Source organism: Aythya fuligula, chromosome 14 (genome assembly GCF_009819795.1).
Source record: "Aythya fuligula isolate bAytFul2 chromosome 14, bAytFul2.pri, whole genome shotgun sequence".
NCBI lineage: Eukaryota > Metazoa > Chordata > Aves > Anseriformes > Anatidae > Aythya > Aythya fuligula.
Window position 1 is genome coordinate 16,107,865 of NC_045572.1, and position 18,976 is coordinate 16,126,840.

The 18,976-nt window shown below is 39.4% G+C and overlaps 1 protein-coding gene across 1 annotated transcript in view; it reads left to right on the forward strand.

Annotated features, from left to right (window-relative positions):
- Positions 1–18,078, forward strand: part of TRPC7 (transient receptor potential cation channel subfamily C member 7) — a 73,675-nt gene extending 55,597 nt beyond the window's left edge. Inside the window, exons 8-13 of the mRNA XM_032197162.1 lie at positions 3,146–3,341; positions 6,040–6,261; positions 9,088–9,168; positions 13,044–13,119; positions 13,850–13,986; positions 18,037–18,078. Coding sequence (XP_032053053.1) covers positions 3,146–3,341; positions 6,040–6,261; positions 9,088–9,168; positions 13,044–13,119; positions 13,850–13,986; positions 18,037–18,078 — 754 coding nt within the window. The remainder of the gene's footprint in view (positions 1–3,145; positions 3,342–6,039; positions 6,262–9,087; positions 9,169–13,043; positions 13,120–13,849; positions 13,987–18,036) is intronic.
- Positions 18,079–18,976: the final 898 nt, after the last annotated feature.

Below are 18,976 nucleotides of genomic sequence, written 5' to 3' on the forward strand. Positions count from 1 at the left end.
CCCTAGTGATGTTTATCTGTTTATTGTATGCTGTGTACAGAACACAGCTCTCAAAACAGCCTGTAATTAAGAACATGCTATGCAAACAAAATTGAAATGGAGGCAAGACTGATTGTGTTCATCTTGCTTTCTGCATCACAAATCAGGCTGAAGGCTACAGCACAAGGTTTTCTGTCTGCTTCTCCCCGAAGGGAAGTGTGACTCACTGTTCAGTGCCAATGTTACTTAGAAGCTTGAAGGCTTTTTTCTTCTCACTCTCCTTTGTCAAAATATGATATTTTTTGCAGATTGTATTACCTCCATTGCTTTTCTGGCAGTGTTAAAGCTTTACCAATCAGTTTAAGGAATAACTTAATCTAAAAGGATGCTTTAAGCTTTCTTAAAGAGGAGGACACAAGACTGACATGAAATTATGGCCTTGCTGCTATCTTTTTCGATGAACAGCACACTGCTCTTTACAGAAGCAAGGAAAACTTGCAACTAGGTGATCACCTCTGGTCTGTATTCTTCCTCTACGCAAAATTTGTGTTTAATTTCCACAGGACTATGTCTGTTGAAACAAAAATCCCTTTGCTCTTTCCTCACTGCCATATTTGGCCCTGACCACAGTAGTGAGAGCACAGCATACCCAACTCAGCAAGGAGCATCAGTCAATCTGCCACTGCCAGCTCCTCCTGCTGTCAGGAGCTGTCAGCCTGGGCAGGACTCCTGACCTCCTTTGTTCCTTCATTTGTCTGCTTCTAGGAAGGATAACCCCTCCCGATGTTGCAGGAGGGGGGTAAATTGCTTAGTTGGCAATGATGAGACACATCAACATCTTGGAAACTTCAGGAACTTGGCTCCAAACATCCTTGTCTCGTGTTTCAGTGAGACATTCTCAAAAAGGAGAAGAAAAAAAGGTTCCCTGTAACCTCTGCCAAACCTCCTGCAATTTGACAGTAGAGTAAAAGGAAGAGAGAAAGCCACCCAGCCTTTCCAGAGGGTAGGGACGAACTAGTACAAGGTCTCCTTAGAAATATTTTTCCCCACGAGTGGGAGAGCTGTGTCTGTCTGTAGGCATTGCTGAGCAGTTTTGGGGTGCTGCAGACAGGTTCACCTCTCACAGCACCTCCCACTACTGTGGGCACTGTTCCCACACATGGCACTGGGAATAAGGACTGTGGACATTTGCAGAGGAGCATGGTGGCTGTGCTGGAGCCGATGCTTGCCTGGGGCAGTCAGGGCCACATACAGGCAGTAATTAACTTTTCAAGGAGAACCTGGCACCACTCCAGAGCAAAGGTTAATGCCTGAGCTGCAGAGAAGGAGCAGATATGGCGTGTTGTATTAAAACCCACTGGCAGGGTGGAAAACTAAGGGAACTTTTCCAAATTAAAAAAGGAAGGTTAATAGCAGGGTGCAGCTGGGATCAAGGCTACTGGTTATGTTTTTGTATTAGTTTGATAAGTGACTTGGATGATAGGTTTCAAAGCCAAAGGTTTTTGGTGTTGTATGCATTCTTTATCTAAAAATACAACATTTAATATAATAAGTGCAAACCAGATTGCTACTATAAAAGTGAAGGGTCTCTAACATAATAATGTCAGCTGCCCTTTCCTGTACTTGAGGGCAGGAGACAAATATATCTCTGCACAGTGTCCCAGCCTTATGAAAGCAGCAAGGAGTGAACACAACAGCACACTCTGAGTAACGTGGAGACTGAATAGAAAGCCACATTTTTAAATGATGTTGTGCAACATCTCTCTGACACATCGCTCAGGGTTATCCCCACATGTAAATGCAGTTATACTGGTGGAGAATGGTACCTAATTATTTACTGCAGTCTTACTAATGCTACATGCAAATGGAAGTGGGAATGCCATGAGTTGTGATGAGACATAAGTACTAGTCTGCTGTGGCAGAAAGGAATTGCCCAGTGCTCTGCACTAGCCTTTCAAAGGGTTGAAATTAATTTGTTTTGCTTGCATGTATAGTGTAATTGATACTGGAGTAGATGTAAAGCTTATTGTTGCCTTAGGACATGTTGTAGTTTGTGTCTATAATCTGTTTTAATAAACATGTAGCAAAATTAAGCTGCCATCTTTATATTAATAATAATAATTTAAAAGAAATCAAAATCATTTGTTAATGGCATTGTTTTCTCAGAAGACATTACCTCCTGGGAGGCCAGGGGAGAGTGGAGGTAATTGCTTGTTAATATTCTAAGGGTTATTCAGTAAAGGCATATTTGCTTCTAACTTAAAAGCTAAGCAAAGAGCTTCCAAAATGTACCAGTTTCCCTCCTTTTCCTCCTTCCTTCATTTCTAGTTGTGGCTGCTCCCCTTCTGCCTGTTGTAGCTTTGGCTCCCTCCAGGTCTCCTTTTGCCCTGTAAATTCAGCTGCAGACTTCCCATCTCTTTGTCATCCCTTCCTTTTTTCCCATCCTTCAACTTTTTATTTTCATCTAGTTCCTACTTTCAAGCAAGGGTAACAATAAAATTAAAGTGCCTCTCTGTAACATCTTTTACTACTCCTTAATTTCAAATTCTTTAGGAACTTAAATTTTTTACTACACATCTTTGGGCATCTGATTTGTTTACAACCTCAATGCAGGAAGAGAAGAAAATCAGACCAGGGGATGACTTTACTTGCACAGTGTGCTGGTTATGTTAATGCCACAAAACAGAACTTTTCACTGACTCCTTCTGGGTAAAAAGTCTCTTTTGCCCCAGAAATTGCATATGAGGCAGTCAACATAGGTTCCTTCTCCCCTTTCCTAGATAATCTCTGTCTATCTTCTCTGGATGAGAAATGAGTGACTGAGTAGAAGTACTGGGCCCTACACAAAATGTTTCAAACAGCAAGTGGCCCATGGAGAAGGAGTCCTTAATAGGGACTCAAAGGCCAAATGACAGGTAACACATCTGAGAAGAACAGATGGAGCAAACAAAGGGGCACTGTCACTTCAGAGTATTTATTAGAAATCATATTTCTTTATCAGATCAGGAAATATGATCTGGCATGTCCCTGGGTGATAGATAATGGCTTGTAATAGCTGTGCCAAGGAATCATACTTATATTGGTGGATTACCACTTTTACTATTAGGGTTTGGCCAGTCCAACCTGGTGCCGACTCTATAAAGTGATCATTTGCTTTATTTTTTAGGGTAGAAGAAAGTTTTAAAACCTTATTCTGGTCAATATTTGGCTTATCTGAAGTGATATCTGTGGTGCTGAAGTACGATCATAAATTCATTGAGAATATTGGATACGTACTCTATGGAGTATATAACGTGACCATGGTGGTGGTGCTGCTTAATATGCTAATAGCCATGATCAACAACTCCTATCAGGAAATTGAGGTAAGATAAGAAACTGCATTACAAACTCAATGTACATAATTATTATTGACAATGAAAATGTGAAAAGAACAAGGAAGCTGCAGTTTATTCCATATGCATGATTAGAGGGTTGTTGAAACACAAATCCTACACTGTGCAAGAGTCAAGGCTGAGTCTGACCCCAAATTAGGGCTGAATTAATAATTAACAATGAATCATTCGTATAACAACTTCAACTTCCTTGTTTTTAATGACCATCTGTGAGCAAACCCAATTTCCTTTACATGTATTTAATGAAAGCAGTTTGTGGTATTTTTTACTCCCTGTGTTAATTATGATAATTTATCCATGTGTATTACCTTAGCTGTGCTGTTTGCTTAAGAAAGAGCAAAGAATATCTCATGTTTGCCTTTTTTTTGTTGTTTGTCAGTTTATTTTCTGTCTGCTCTGTAATGGTTAAACACAAAAGCCCACCTAGGTCTGAAACTCATGGATGCATATATAAAATTACATATTTTTCAAATACCAGGCACACAATCTTTATATATATGTAGGTGGAGGAGGAGTCCCTGGACCTACAAAACTTAATGGCATGAGCAAAAGGCAACATTGAAAGGATATGAATACAACCCTCAAGGAAGGTGTTTGCAGGTTTTACCCAGCTTTGTTCAGTAGTATTAATATTAGCAGGCTGGATTTGTTAAATGCTTTGGACATAAACAAATCCCTGCTCATGTAAATAGTGACAGATAAAAAAGATTAATATTTGGACAATGTTTATGCTGATTCACCTCTTTCTTTTGATTTGTTAAATATCGAGTTTCTGTAGTTGACTTTGTATTAATTATTTGTTCTAATCTTCCCTCAGAACCTAACACTGGAAAAGGCAGGAGTAAAAAACCTTTTCTCACTGTAATGTCTAATTCTTCCATGTACTGTAGTGCAAATATAGCTCTATCGTGCTGCAACTAAGTCTAAATGTCAGAGAGACCTTACATAAGTTCTCTGCCCCAGAAGCTTTCCCATGTGCAGAAAGCAGTCATTTCCCCAAAGATTTCTAATCACATAAGATCAAGTGTTTCCTGAATCCTCTTCTACAGAAACAAGAGTTATTTCTGAAGGGGTCTCAGCCTATTAATGCGTATAGTAAGTAGAGATGCCCTTGCAAGTTTACTAAAGAAAAATCTTAAGAAATATCTTACTAGATAGACTATATTAATTTTCTAGTTTGAGCTATGTGATCACCAGTTTCCTAGAAAAAGGCCTTACCATCCTTTTTGGCTGCTTGGAATTCTATAAAACTTTGTTAAAGAATATTATAACTATCAGCAAGTAAAACAAATGTGAGCTACTCATTCCAGATCCTCCTGCTTGAGAACTGGGAGAAACCTAGTAAATCTCATACTAATTCCTTTAAATCCTCAGCAACAGGGAGATTAAGGAAAAACAAAGTCATTCTACTGACGAGACAAAGTCCCTTTTGCCAATGTATTTTTCTGACAACAGCAATGTCAATAAAGATAGAGGATGTCAATTACTTAGGAATTAAATTCCATTACAGTCAGTGGGGACATGCATTACTGTTAGCTGCAGATATAAGGCCACATTTTTATGCTTTCCATTGAATATCACTCTTCAGCTACTTCTGTTTTTCTTCTGTTTATCCCTCAAGTATTAGTGCTTCCTGGCTACATTGCATTTATGGAAAGAAAAAAATTCTTCTGCCAGCCAGAAACCAGAACTATTTCCATCAGTATCTCTTTAGCAGAAAAGCATTAAAAATGTTAATAAGTGATTTCTACTGTAATTCAGCTTTAGGTTTTTGTGAGGTTCAACCCCAAAGAATGAGAAGGCCAAATAGCAGATGTGAATACTGCTCCATTGGCAGACATTTTTATATCTATGACAGAATTAAGCTCAATTGTGTTCTGCCAGTTTTTGACTGGGTTTCAGAGGTACGGGGTAATCACAGGTTATTAATTTTAGCATGACACAGATGTACATGAGTATGGGGAATTGGCGGACCCACACTTCTATTGATGCTGCTGGCCTCCACATAAGCCACGATGAAAACAGCTGTAGAGCAGCTGTATCTCCTCCGTTCCTTTGTCTGCTAGCTGGTCCTGATACTTGGGTCTGGCCATCCTCCTATATAAATGCCAAGCAGATCCATAAAGAGTGTGCTGACCTTGCCCTTGTACTTGGAAGTGATCCTGGTCCATCCCAACAATTCATAAAGGAGATTCACAGGCACAGTGATTGATTTTTTTTTTTCTCCACCTGCTTGAGTGGCAGAAGGTGAATGGCAGGTCTATTTATCTGGGGACATTATGATGGTGAAAGCAAATGGGACTAACGAGAAAATAAGCTGATGATAGAAGTCACGGACTTAGTCTCCTTTATGGGGGATTTTTTGGCCAATGCAGTGATAACGGTTACCTGGTAATTAGTATTGCAGTTAATCAGAGGCAGCCTTCATTGCTGTTCAGTCTAGCATTTGGAGAGCTTGTGCTCTTTGTTTATTCATTTATTTGGTCAAATTTTCCTTAGTTTGAGATCACCACAGAGAAGCCTAAGAAGACATGTTGTGTCAGGTGTCTTGTTTTGGAAAAACAAGATTCTAGTAATATCTTACCTGTATGTTTGTCCTTATGATAGCTAAATTCTTTCCTATGTACTAATTATGTATTTGTGTGTTCTTTTCTCTTCCCTTCCCAAGGAGGATGCAGATGTGGAGTGGAAGTTTGCACGTGCCAAGCTCTGGCTATCCTACTTTGACGAAGGAAGGACTTTACCTGCTCCTTTTAATCTAGTGCCAAGCCCTAAATCATTTTATTATCTCATACTGAGAATAAAAATGTGCCTCATAAAACTTTGCAAATCTAAGGCCAAAAACTGTGAAAATGATCTTGAGATGGGGATGCTGAATTCAAAACAACGGGTATGTTGCATCTTTACTTTTCACTTTCTTTGTGTGATGGATCCACACCTGCCAGAGACCTTCAGGAGAGGGTTGCATGGTTCACAGGTAGACCAGGGACAGAGCAACCTCTTACCCAGAATTGTCATTGCATGTTATTTGTATTGTATTAGCACCTAGAGGGTCCTCCCAGGCTCATTATACAGGGCACCGTTTGGACACCAGTGAAAGAGCAACTCTTCTAAATGGAAGCACTTTGCAAAGCCAAATAAGCAAGGTCAAAGACCAAGGGAAAAAGCAGGTGCATAAATCAGATCCTAGATCTGGCTCCTAACATACTCAGCAGGCCTTTATGCCTCTTCAAAACATCCTCTGGCCTTTAAGTTATTTCCGAATTTTACTGCCATTACATTAATAGCATTTACTGCCATTCCAGGTTTGGGAACAAGTTTCCAAGTAGGGATTAATAACACCTCCTAAATACCTACAGCTGTAATTATCAAGTTCTCTACTTGCATCTGTCTAGTGATACGTAGCTACTAATGGGCAGATCCTGCCTCTTCCATCTCGTTTTTTGGTCATTTAAAATAGAAATGTGCTTTGTAAGCGCCAGCTGCATGGTGGCATGCTTTTCCCATCAAAAGTGAGTGTCTGCATGATAAACCAAGAGAGCTGCAAGAATATGCTTAATGTCCAGATCCTTCCCAACAGAATTAGTTTTGTTCCTCCCCTGGGGAAATGCCAAAGAAATCAGAGAAAATGATGTTACCCATGGAAATTTTTATCCGCAATGTACAAAGCATGCCTGGGACAGAGTGTTCCTAGTGTATACATTTGTAACACACCCAAACCTACTCACAGGACAAATCCACCTGCAACATTTCTGCATTACACAGGAGAAGAAAAAGTCCAAAACATTCACTGGAACTCAGCTGCAGCTGCTTGGCTGCAGTCATCAAACTCAGTGGATTAAAAGATGTGAGGAGACAGCTTTGCTAATTTAATTTTCTCAGCTCAGGTTGGGTTTGAAACAAGAGAACAATACTGAGAATTGATTCCTGGGGGAAAAGAAAAGCCCTCCAAAATGTGTTGTCTCATTTCTTACGGTCACTGCATGTGAGAGGCTGGTGTGGCTCCTCAGCACATTGCTATTCTAACAACCTGCTTTCAGAAGTGAGCAGCCTACCCCCATTTTTAATCTTACAGAAGTAAAGAAAGGGAACAAGTTACACCAGGAAAAAGAAAGAGATCTTGGAGAAGGTTCTGCAGTTTGCCTTTGTGTAGCCTGCTTTGGGCTTTGTTTGGATCTCTAGGGTTTCCTTAGAGGAGCACACAGTCTGGCAGGATGATGACTCTTGGTGAGCCACCTGGCTCCAGGCAAAGCCCACACCTGGGACAAGATCAAGCTCATATATCACAGAATCACAGAATTTCTAGGTTGGAAGAGACCTCGAGATCATCGAGTCCAACCTCTGACCTAACACTAACAGTCCCCACTAAACCATATGAACCTAAGAGAACTGCATATGTATTGGGCCTGCTCCATGTTTTCATATAATTTAACTGAGTTCCTTATTTGTGAACAGTTTTTAAGTTAGACAACATGTGGCAGCATTTTAGTCCATAAACTCATTTAACACTAATGATTACTGAAGGACCCATTAGAACAGTAAATTCTTGAAATTAAAGAAATATTTTTTCCTCTATCTCAAATAATGATTTAGAAAGATAATATTTTCAAAACATTATTTTAATCAAACTACAAAATGTCTGCTTAGTCTGGATTTCTTCCGCTTCAGAGCATAAACCAAAGTAATACAATTTTCTCTAAGATTCTTCTTCCCCAAGCCATATAAGTGAAAGTGTCTGGCTTGTCCTTTCTTGTGGAATTCATGCAGAACTCACAGTTTCCATGGCTTTGACATAAGCAATGACAACTCCCAGTCATTTCTTGCTTGCCTGTTGATTTTTTTTTTTCACAGATCATCTCTATATTACCATGGCACACCTGGTGAATGAGAAAGAAAAACCAAACAAACAAAAACCAACAACAAAAAATAGAAACACCATTGTTTCACAGGATCTCTGGGCCTGTCAGGGATGAAAAGCCCTTAACTAAGGCCTTCCCTGTACATACACTTGCATGCTGTCACAGGGGTTTTTGATACCCACCAGCTCCTTTGGGTCTACGATATGACTTAATTCCTTTGAGAAAATTTTTTTCTTTAGCACTTGGTCCAAAAAATTCATAGGTGAATAATAATGTCAAAGAAAACTGTTACAAATATTCTCTGTGCTGTAAAAACTCCTTAGAAGCTACTAGAGTGCAAAATTAATAGGTCCAATGTCATCTGATTTAAAAAATAAACTCTGTTTTAAAAAAGTATTTTTTCAGCTAAATGAGTAGCAAATTGTACTGTTGTAAAAGAACTGCTGAAAATCAATTCAGTTTCAGAATGTTTTCATAGGTGCATTGACTTGTTCTCTATAAACCTATTTATTTTTATTCTATTTTTTAAATTGTGTTCTACTTTGATAATCACTAATCCAAGACAAATATATTTTGTTTCTCTTAGCACCTTCTTGTCCAAATATTGAGCGAGCATGTAATTTTTGTCTAGACAATTTAGAATCTCTCTTTTTTTTTTTTTTTTCCTGTAATTTGTGTTTTTCAACCTTTTCTGTCTTTCAAAAGTTCACTTTTTTAGACCTGAATGTGCTGGCTTTTATCCTACCCATAGATCAAATCATTTCCTACTGTTTCTATAAGGCTCTGTTTACTTTGGGGCTGCCTGGGTATGAGAAGCTATCACTGATTTAATCTATCATGATGTTTTATAATTTCAGAAAGTTCGCTTTCAGTCTAGCACTCGAAACACAGAAAATTATTCGGGGAAGAATGCTTATAACAAGCCCACGAGATATCAGGTAATCACAGCATGAAAGCAAGAGCCAGGGAAGAGATCTGTCACTGAAGAGCTCTGCAGGGGTTGTATTCACTCTGGTCCAGCTGCTGCCAGCCTGTGATGAGCTGCACTGTGGCTTAGCACGGTCACAGGACTAGGCTGGGGTACCTCACGTTCACAGTGCTCGGAGAAAAGCGCAGCGTATCATCCATGGCAATAGACATGGTGTTAATGTATGTCATGCTAATTAATTCCACTCAAGGGTGTATAATTTAATACAAGAGATATCATTCAAGCTTTAATCTCCTGGTCTTGCATTGTCAGCAATTCATTTTGTCATGACACCGTGTCACGTCTCCAGCCTTTTCATTATCATTTGCATGTGCTTTCTCTGGCAGTAACTTGTTCTGCAGAGCTAAACCTGCAATGTGGTATGGTTCAAACCCACCCGCGACTGTAGCAGTGGCACAGGGCACCTCAGCCATTGCACGAACTAGCACAGCTCTCTGTCTCGGTTGGAGCATTCGTGCCAGCATAAATATTATTTCTTCTGCAAGCATGTAATAGGATAACACAATAAGCAGAAGGCAACCCATGGGATTTGATGAATCCTGAAAGAAATCTGATGGGAACTGTTATGTCTGAAGGAACTAACATTGAAGAGAGTTGAGAAAAATAATATTTTAATGGGGTGTGATGTGCAATGGCAATTCTAGGACTTGTTTGTCATGTACTGGTGTGGCATCCAGCACAGTGTGTTCCTAGTCTGTACAACATACCAGTAATAACATTTTCCTGGTCTTAAAAGTTGTCTAGGCTTTTGTGCCAAGATAGTAGGTGTCTCTAAGACACCTACTACAGTTAGAAACAGAATTCATTTGTTCTGGCATCTGGAGTTAGTTGGCTTTACACCATCAAAGGCGAAGGGAAAAGAGATGATTGTCGCGCTCAAACTGGCACTTGAGTATTTCTGACATTTTTCTGTACATTCAGACCCACAGGTAACAGAAAGATGTGTCAGCCTCTGCTGGACTCATTCTCTTCCTGCACCTATTATTTCTAAATGAGAACACCTAATGTTTGTGGTAAATTAAGCCCTTACTTCCAAGGTTGAAAAAGCCAAAAGCAGCTGTGAAAAGTATTTGTGTTTTCAAAGAGAGAGATAACTACATGTTATTTTACTTTCCTAATGCTCCTACTAGGTTTCTCTTCAAATAATCTTAGAAAGTTTCCATTGCTGCAGAAAGAAATTGTCCAAATAATACAAGAAAGGTGTAACAATCTTGATTATCTAAATACAAAGAAGAACAAACTTTGATACTCTGGCCAGCAAGCTTTCTTCTGCAACTGGAAAAACCTTTGAAGTAGTGGCTTAGCTCTGAACTGTTTTCTTTAGTGAAATTTATCAAGTGATGTATCTGCGTTTTGTGCACCTGATGTACATGTATGTACGCGCAGTGCTCTTGAGGGATACCAAAAAAAGACAGCTTGGCATTCATTACCAAGAGTCTGTCTTGAAGTTTTATTCAGGATTTTCTTGCAGTAACCAGGTTTATTTTTCTGAGAGGTTATTTCATTTAGTGTAGCAATAAGGAACAGTACCAGGGAGAAGCAAGACTTGGAAGCCACAGGGGCAAAAATGAATTAATTTCCTAAACCTAATGGCAGAAAGATCTATTCAGTGACTAAGTAGCGTCTTGTTAAAGATGGTCACATTTTTAATATTTTGTTTCTGTAGACAAATCTAAGTACATTGTGTATTTGATAAATTAGGCAGGCACCCGTAAACTTTTGGCTTTCATCACAGACAGCAGTTAATATGGTTAGTACATGTATTTGAGTAGTGGCTATCCACAGTACCAGCTATATGGAAACTGGAGTAGAAAGATGTTATCATATTGGTCCAGGTAATAATAGCATCCATTGTCTATGTTGATTCCTTGTTTTATTCTAAATTTCCTCTGTCATCTGTTCTGAAAAAAATAAAAATAAAAATTCTTTTTGGATCCAGAATTTCCCTACTTTCCCCAAACATTACTTCATTTATGTTTCCCCAGGTGGCAACCCTACCTCCCTCTGGATTCTACTACCTTGGCCATCTTCAACACACCGTACGTGCACTGTGCCTCATCTCTGTTGACTTAATTGACTCACCTGCTTAGCCAGATGCCTCTCTGAGACAAGGACAGAGAGTCCTAAACATCCCGCATTCCATGACTACATGACCTTTATATAAATGACTGGATCCTTCTTTGATATTCACATGCCTTTAGTACCATTATAATTCAGAGCTGGCTACTAAGAAAAAAGAGCAGGTGTATTCATAGTATCGTAGGCTGGTTTGCATTGGCAGGGACCTCAAAGCCCATCCAGTTCCACTCCGTGCCCTGGGCAGGGACCTACCCCCAGCCCAGGCTGCCCAAGCCCCATCCAGCCTGGCCTTGGGTGCTGTCAGGGACAGGGCACCCACAGCTTCCCTGGGCAGCCTGTTCAGTGCCTCCCCACCCTCATAGTAAAGAATTTCTTCCTTATATCTAATATGATTTACTCTAATCTGATTCCTTAATTCATGTTCCATAATCTTTGCAGTGTTTTCAGTGATGTTTAAGGCAGTCCTGATTGCTCTGGGAATATATGAGCTCACTCTGAGATGTTTTTCCTTTAATAACGTCCATCTAATCAAAAAACTAGAAAAATAAAAAAAAAAGATGTTTTCTATCTTTTTTCTATCTTTTCTTGGATGTTTGCTGAGGCCTCTGTTGTTTACAGAGCATGCAGAAAGCTTTGAGGGCACAGAAATCTTCATTGAACCTATCACTCTTTTGTCTCAAAGAATGCGATTTGAATACTACCTCTTTCTGGCAGTGGTTAAATCAAAATAGGAGAGTAAAAGGCTCTCCTATTATACTCTGCTTCAAGAAGCTGCTCCCAACATGACAGCATGTGCTGCATTATCTGCCTGAGGACCTTCAAGTCTGAGTGGTGGTGATCACGCACTTAGGTACCCAAAGAAGTAATGTAAATATCTGATAACCTAATTTAGGTATATCTGTTGGGACACCTAAATCATCATCTCTGATAGAACAATGATTTCACATTTCTCACGCTGATGTCACTGGCAATGATGCAGGCCTTCAGCTGTAACCCACTGTGTAGCTCGACTGCCAAAGTTACTTTCCTTTTACAGAAATGTAACATGCATTTTTGGAACAATATCACATTGCAAGGTCGTATTCATAACTGTTTCCTACAATTTCCGTATTCTCTGTTCCATACTAACAGTCATCACCCATGTTATAAATCCACATGGTGCTATTTTTACCCTGTGTATGTCCCTTAAAATCTGCCATTTTACTCTTGCCAAGCTCTCCATTTTTGTTCAAACTCTTTTTCTCTGTCCCTCATTGTCTGTTTTCTCTCCATAAGCCTGAATTCCGAAGCAGAGTCTTTCTGTTTAACCTTGGGTCAGATGTTCAGCTCATCGTCATGAGTGGCTTTGCTAACAACATTAATTAACCACTTAATCCTTCCAGTAAATTATATTTTATTGATACATTAAATAGCAACATGCTAAAAAATGATCTGGATCCCATTTCTTAAATTGCTACTGCATCATCTGTGTTTTCATCCTGTCCATTTGTGTGCATCCCACAAACACCCCAAAGTATCTTTATGTGTACTCATTATGCAATTGCTGTCAATCAACTATTTTAATACAGAGTTCATAATATAAAGTAGAGAATAAATGAAAAGTCAGTAATAAAATTCCCTTTGTTTCCTCTGAGGCCAGGCTTCATCCTTAGAGAAATCAGGCTCTTGAATTGCTCATAATAAGTCTAGAATTAAGGAGGTGTGGATAAGCTCATGTTAAGATAAGTGTTTCTGTTCTCTTTTCAGAAAATAATGAAACGTCTGATTAAGCGGTATGTACTGAAGGCTCAGGTTGACCGAGAAAATGATGAAGTCAATGAAGGCAAGTGGATTTTTATTATTGCCACAAATTAGAGCGTGTAATGTTATTGCTACTGATACCTCCAGTAAGAGGATTTTGCTTTGTTAACACCCTCTGTGAAGAGAGAGCATGCTCAGGCTCACACAAAGGCGAACAATGGTGACTCTGAGCCACCTTAATGCTCTGAAATAATCAGCAGAACACGTGTATCGTAGGATCTGTCTACACTTAGTCCTGCTCTTGCCCACACCTCTACCTATCCTTGTTTTACAACATCCAGGGTACAGCCAATACCTGGCCTTTTCTTGAGGTCTAAATACAGCAGTTTCTGACTGTGCTGCCTACACTTGTAACTAGCCCACAGACATTTTGGAACTGGATAAAGATGTGCACTGCCATGGTGTCATATAGGAATTTTAAGTAGATGGAAAAGAAACTCCTCGTAATACCTTCTCTCTGCTACCCTCCTGTAAATGTCCAGTATGGATGGGGATCTATACATGGAGAGGGAACAGACTTTAGAAGAAAGATGAACTTTCCATATACACTTGCTATTGCAGTTGGTACCACTGCTGCAAGTATGGGTTATTTACTGTAAAGCCAAATATAAAGGGCATGAACCCAGCAACATCATATAGAGTGTCACACACACTGTTGACCAAGCACACTTAAATACTCTCTCATGTCTTAAAACCATAGGGATGACTCCTTTGATTCAATATTGCTAACAAGAATATTTTCCTCCCTTTAGGAGAACTTAAAGAGATTAAGCAAGATATTTCTAGTCTCCGATATGAACTCTTGGAGGAAAAGTCACAAGCTACCAATGAGCTGGCAAGACTAATACAGCAGTTGAGTGACAAATTTGGGAAGAATTTAAATAAGGACATTTGATAGTGGACACAGAGAAAAACAACTGATTTTCTAAACATTTTTCAGTCTCAACCAGCATCTTAGGAGGGCAAAAGCAGTGCAAAAGATGGGTGCCACACACTCAACTTTTGTGAACTAGCAAGTATTGGTAGGAGCACCTCACATTACTCCTGTGTTTGGTGAATTACCAGTTAAAACTTTTAAGACAAAGAAGTGACTTACTGGTAAAAACATATGCCCTTTGACATCAGAAACAAATGCACCATAGGGAAGGCACCTTTAGTTAAAAGCAAAAAAACAAAAACAAAAACAAAAACAAAAACAAAAACATATCTTCACCCGCCTGAGTCCAGTGAAGGGACTGTGCTTGTTTATACCAACTCAGACTGAACTGATCAGAAGTGGGTGAAGTCTGAAGAAAAACTGTGCCAAGCAAATGCTCCTTGCAAAATTTAAAAAAAAAATCCTAACCTTGGGTGTGTACTCTCCTTTTATGTTTACATGGGCATCCATGAAGATAACTTTGAACAGCACTGTGGTTAATGAAAAACAAATGAGAAATCATCTGCTGAAATGACCGAGGCCAAGTGTCTCAGGTGGAGGTCATCTACTTTTTAGGCTGAACGACAGAGTTGGAAAAATAAACAAAGCTTGTTGGGTAAAGCATCCTTTCATCCCCCTGCTAGAACCTGATAAAGGGATTCCCAGCCAAAAATTCCTCTCTGCCTTTTCCAGCTATATTATCTAACCCACTAATGGATATGGTCTCTTCGTACACACCTAGCCTCTCTTTTATCCTCAGATGATCCCAGCTTCAACAACAGTGTACTGACATATTCAGTGATATGAAACTCACTTCCCAGTAATATCCACAGCAGAAATAATATATATTGTGCTAATGTGTTCAGTACAAGGAAGAGCATTAATCCAACAGCAACACAACTCTGCTCTACTTATGGATTTCAGAGGTCAGCAAGCCATAGAGTGAGATAAATCATAAAGAACATACCCAGTAGTTTCAAACATTTAAAACAATATGAAAAGGCTTCAATTCCACCAAGGACAATGTGAAAATAATAATAATAATAATTAAAAGAAAAAGGAAAAGAAAAAAAAATAAAAGAGAGAGGAAAAAAAATCGTCGGAGCAATGATTGTCTTGAGTTATGAGTTTGGCTCTTTCAGAGGACCAGGATGGAATTAAAACTGCTTTAAAGGCTGCAGTAATACAAATAATCAGACTGCATTTTTATGAATGGTAAAAATAAGTCGATGCAAAGCAACTACAGACTTCGATTGCTTGGGTTTTTACATTTAGCTACGTGATTTCAACTATTTAAAGCACACCTTACTACTTGGGAACCACTGAATGGACCTGTTTGTTTACAAGATACACCTATAAGATGACCATTGCATTTAGATATCAGCTAAGAAAAACAAGCAGAACCAGAAGGTGACCTGTGATCAGTTCTTAAGTGCCAGATGAGAACACAGATAGCCTAATAGAATAATAGTTATATTTGTATAAAAACATTAAAAAAGAAAACAAAATAAAAAGTGTACTGTAAGTAGATCTGTTTAGAGAAAAAGCAAAATACTGTATTTTTACCTTTAATAAGATTATCTTGTATACTGTAATATTTTTACCTAAAAATGGGAAAAAATAAAATTACCTCATAATATTTTGTTGTACACTGGGTGAAATATTTGCCTGATCATTTGAATATCCAATACATGGACATTTTATTGTTTTAATGTGATGGGTGAACAACAAAACTGTTGTATGAAGCAATTTTGTCACAGATTTTCTGAAGCCTGAAGTAGTCAAAAACAAAATTTTAACTAAAATACATTTCAAGGGAATAAACTAGGGAATGAGAAGTTCTGCGACCAACTATATTCTCCAAAAGTGACTCTGTATTTGTGGTACTTAATTTGAAATTATTCTTTACTTATTAACATGTTTGCAAAATTTTGTTCTAAGAACGGAAATTCAGTTCAGGTGGCTACACACATATATTGATGGTGCTGAGTGTGCAATCAAAAATTAAATAAGTAACATTTTTGCAGTGACTTTTAGCTGAGAATATAGCTGAAACTGCATTTGCCTCTGCATTACCCCATCTGTATGAAAGGTATTTTCCAATGCTGCAGCACAGAATAGCATTTCCCAGAGCCGTGGCTGGAAATGTGGGAAATCTGTTACTTTTGCATGGTAGATCTTACAATGTAGTGTCAGGATGATACATTTAGATGACAGCATTCATAAGCAAGTATTAAATGCCAGTGCAAGACAGTCACTGCATATAATAATATTTGCAGGAATAGTAACTCACTGGCCTGTCTTTCCTTACCTAAATCAGAAAATGGTGCTGATTTCAAATATTATTCTTTCCCCAGAAGAAGAAAGAATATCTTCCCTGGTAATTTTTTCTCCCTTCCAACCACTGTACAAAACTCATTTCAGTTTTGGAAAACCAGCTCTGTTGCATCAGCCTTGTCTTCAAGATTTGTCTCATTACAGCTCTACACCTGGCTCTTGATCAAAGCATTACTTTACCCTTCCCATTCAGTGTTTTAACATTTCCTAGGAATGTAAGCAGAATTCTTCAATGTAGAGCAAATAATAACCATAATTTGCATTTCTCATCGTACTGCATGCAAAATCACATGAAAAAAGGTAAGTGGAAACGCAGTGAGACATTTACTCTTTGCATATTTAGATGTAACTCAACAAAAGGTCTGTCCTAATATCCAGCAACGCCAACAGGAACATTATTCTGCTGCCCAATATTGCAGTCAGTGCACATTCTGGTCACACATACTGTGAAGAGCTTTGCTGAATTACATGAGCCTATGCAGAAGCACGGCCATGCCCCACCAGCTACCACCTGCTGCCCTGGTACCATCAGTATAAGTCCTGCCACAGCGTGTCACCATGCTGTTCTGCATGCAGAAATATATCTATGAAAGAGCATAATATTTTCTAGAACTTCAAAAGGAGACTAAAAGATATACAGGAAAAATACAGTTTAAAAAATATGCTTCTTCCCTTTTTACATTTACATTCCATGAACTATCAAGGCACAGAGTTTTCTTATATAAATATTCATGACAAGCAAAATCCCACTTCTTCAGAGCACTTTTCTCATCTGGTCCCAGAAACACACACAAAGAAGCTGCACACTATGTATTAATGTGCTATCAGCAGAAATTATGTTAAATTCACTGCATAGTTTATTCTCCAAGCTCTGTTTACAATAAATTAAAGTTAAGAAGCCTTAATAAAAGATCCCTGAGAGAACTCAGAGAGTTTGAAGAGGAAAAATCAGAATAGCTGGGACTAGACCTGGGATGTGCAGGGCCCCTGCCCCATCTCCCATCACCAGTGGGCATAGCTGGTGCCAGAACAACTCCTCTGATGGCTTAAATTTGATCCAGTCTGTAACAGTTCTTACATGTGGCTTTGAAATATAGAATTTATATTTCTTGGACAAATTCAAAATGTAAAGGGATTTTGCCCAAACTATTTGTAGATAGAGAGTTGTGACATTTTATAAGCAACATGTTAGAGGGGTGGTCAGGAAAAGATTAAATAAGGGTGACTGTTCTCCAAGTGATCTTCCTAATTGTGCAAACCCAGCAGGCCAATCAAACTAGAAGTTAAACAAACTGAAGAAGATTGGAACAAAGCCTTTTACTAGCCAGTAGCAATTTATTGACTGCCCAAGTGTTCAGACAATTGCTTCTTGTCTTGCAAAGACAAAACCTTTCAGCTGATGCTACCAGAAAGGGGGCAAAAGCAGAAAGCATTAACATGCCTTTAATTAGGTGAACTGCAAAGCCTTCAGCCATGAACCCCTCCTGTCCAGAGATGCAAATCTTAAAACAAAGGAGCTGCCCAAGGGTATCTGGCATCTTTGCACTGCTCTCAGCAGCATGGGATGGGCTTTGCAGGGCACAGGCTGGGGGTGATGTTTCATACACAGCTTTGCCCTCAGGGCTGGACTAATGCTGCCCACAACTTTACAGAGAACTGCTGCTGTCCCTTGTCCCCAGAAAATACAACTTAAAAGTAAACAAAAAACAAGAGCAGTGGCATGAATAACAGTTTAGGAGACTACCTGCATTCCAATCAGCCCTCACAACACATTAAATTGTCAGAGATAGGCTTTATTTCTAATTATCTGTAAGAGAAATGCCTTTCCAGCAGGCCAGAAGAAGCTGGCCTTATTAAAAGATGGAAGAGATTAAGGATCGTTCAGCAAGGACAACCCGTGAGACATCCCTCTGCCACAACTCACAGGCTGGTGGCATCTCTCCCCGCACCATAGGCCAGGCCAGGGCTCCAGAGCTGCGTGGGGCAGGATCAGGCCACAAAGCAGCTCCATGGCCTCTCCGGCCAGGCAGGCACCTGGCAAGCAGGACTTTCCTTCATTCATTTGGCCTGCATTTGCCTCCCTGCTCACCAACAGGGAAACAGCAACCCTGACTTTGTAGCCAAGGCTGCAGGTTCTGCAAGATGTCTCTCAGATGGGGCCTTAAAGAACTTAATTTTTAGCAAAAGGGGAAAGAGGGGAAGCAGGTGCGACACCTCTAGCTTCCTGTGAGGAGAGGGAGGCACAGGGAAATTCAGGGATTTGCCCTAATGAGCTGGAAGTCAGGGTGCAAAACAGATTTCTGGATAATTGAATCCTATTTGGAGCAATATTTACACATTCATTCTGCCCTCTCTCGCTCCCTGCACTGCACATTTGTAGGGCACATGCAATGTGCAAGGGATAAGCTCTGCCAATGCCCAGTGAAAGCAGTGCAAGGAAGGACACCAAGAAAAAAGACTCATTGCCTCGGTAGCAATATATCATTTGGGGATGTGATTCTCTAAATCTCTGGGAGGTTTTAATGGCTTCATATGACACTGAGATAAGTCTTCACTACAGTTTAATTTAAATAAATCCATACAGAAAGGGAGATAATAGCCAAGGGGGCAAAATAACTAAACTGCT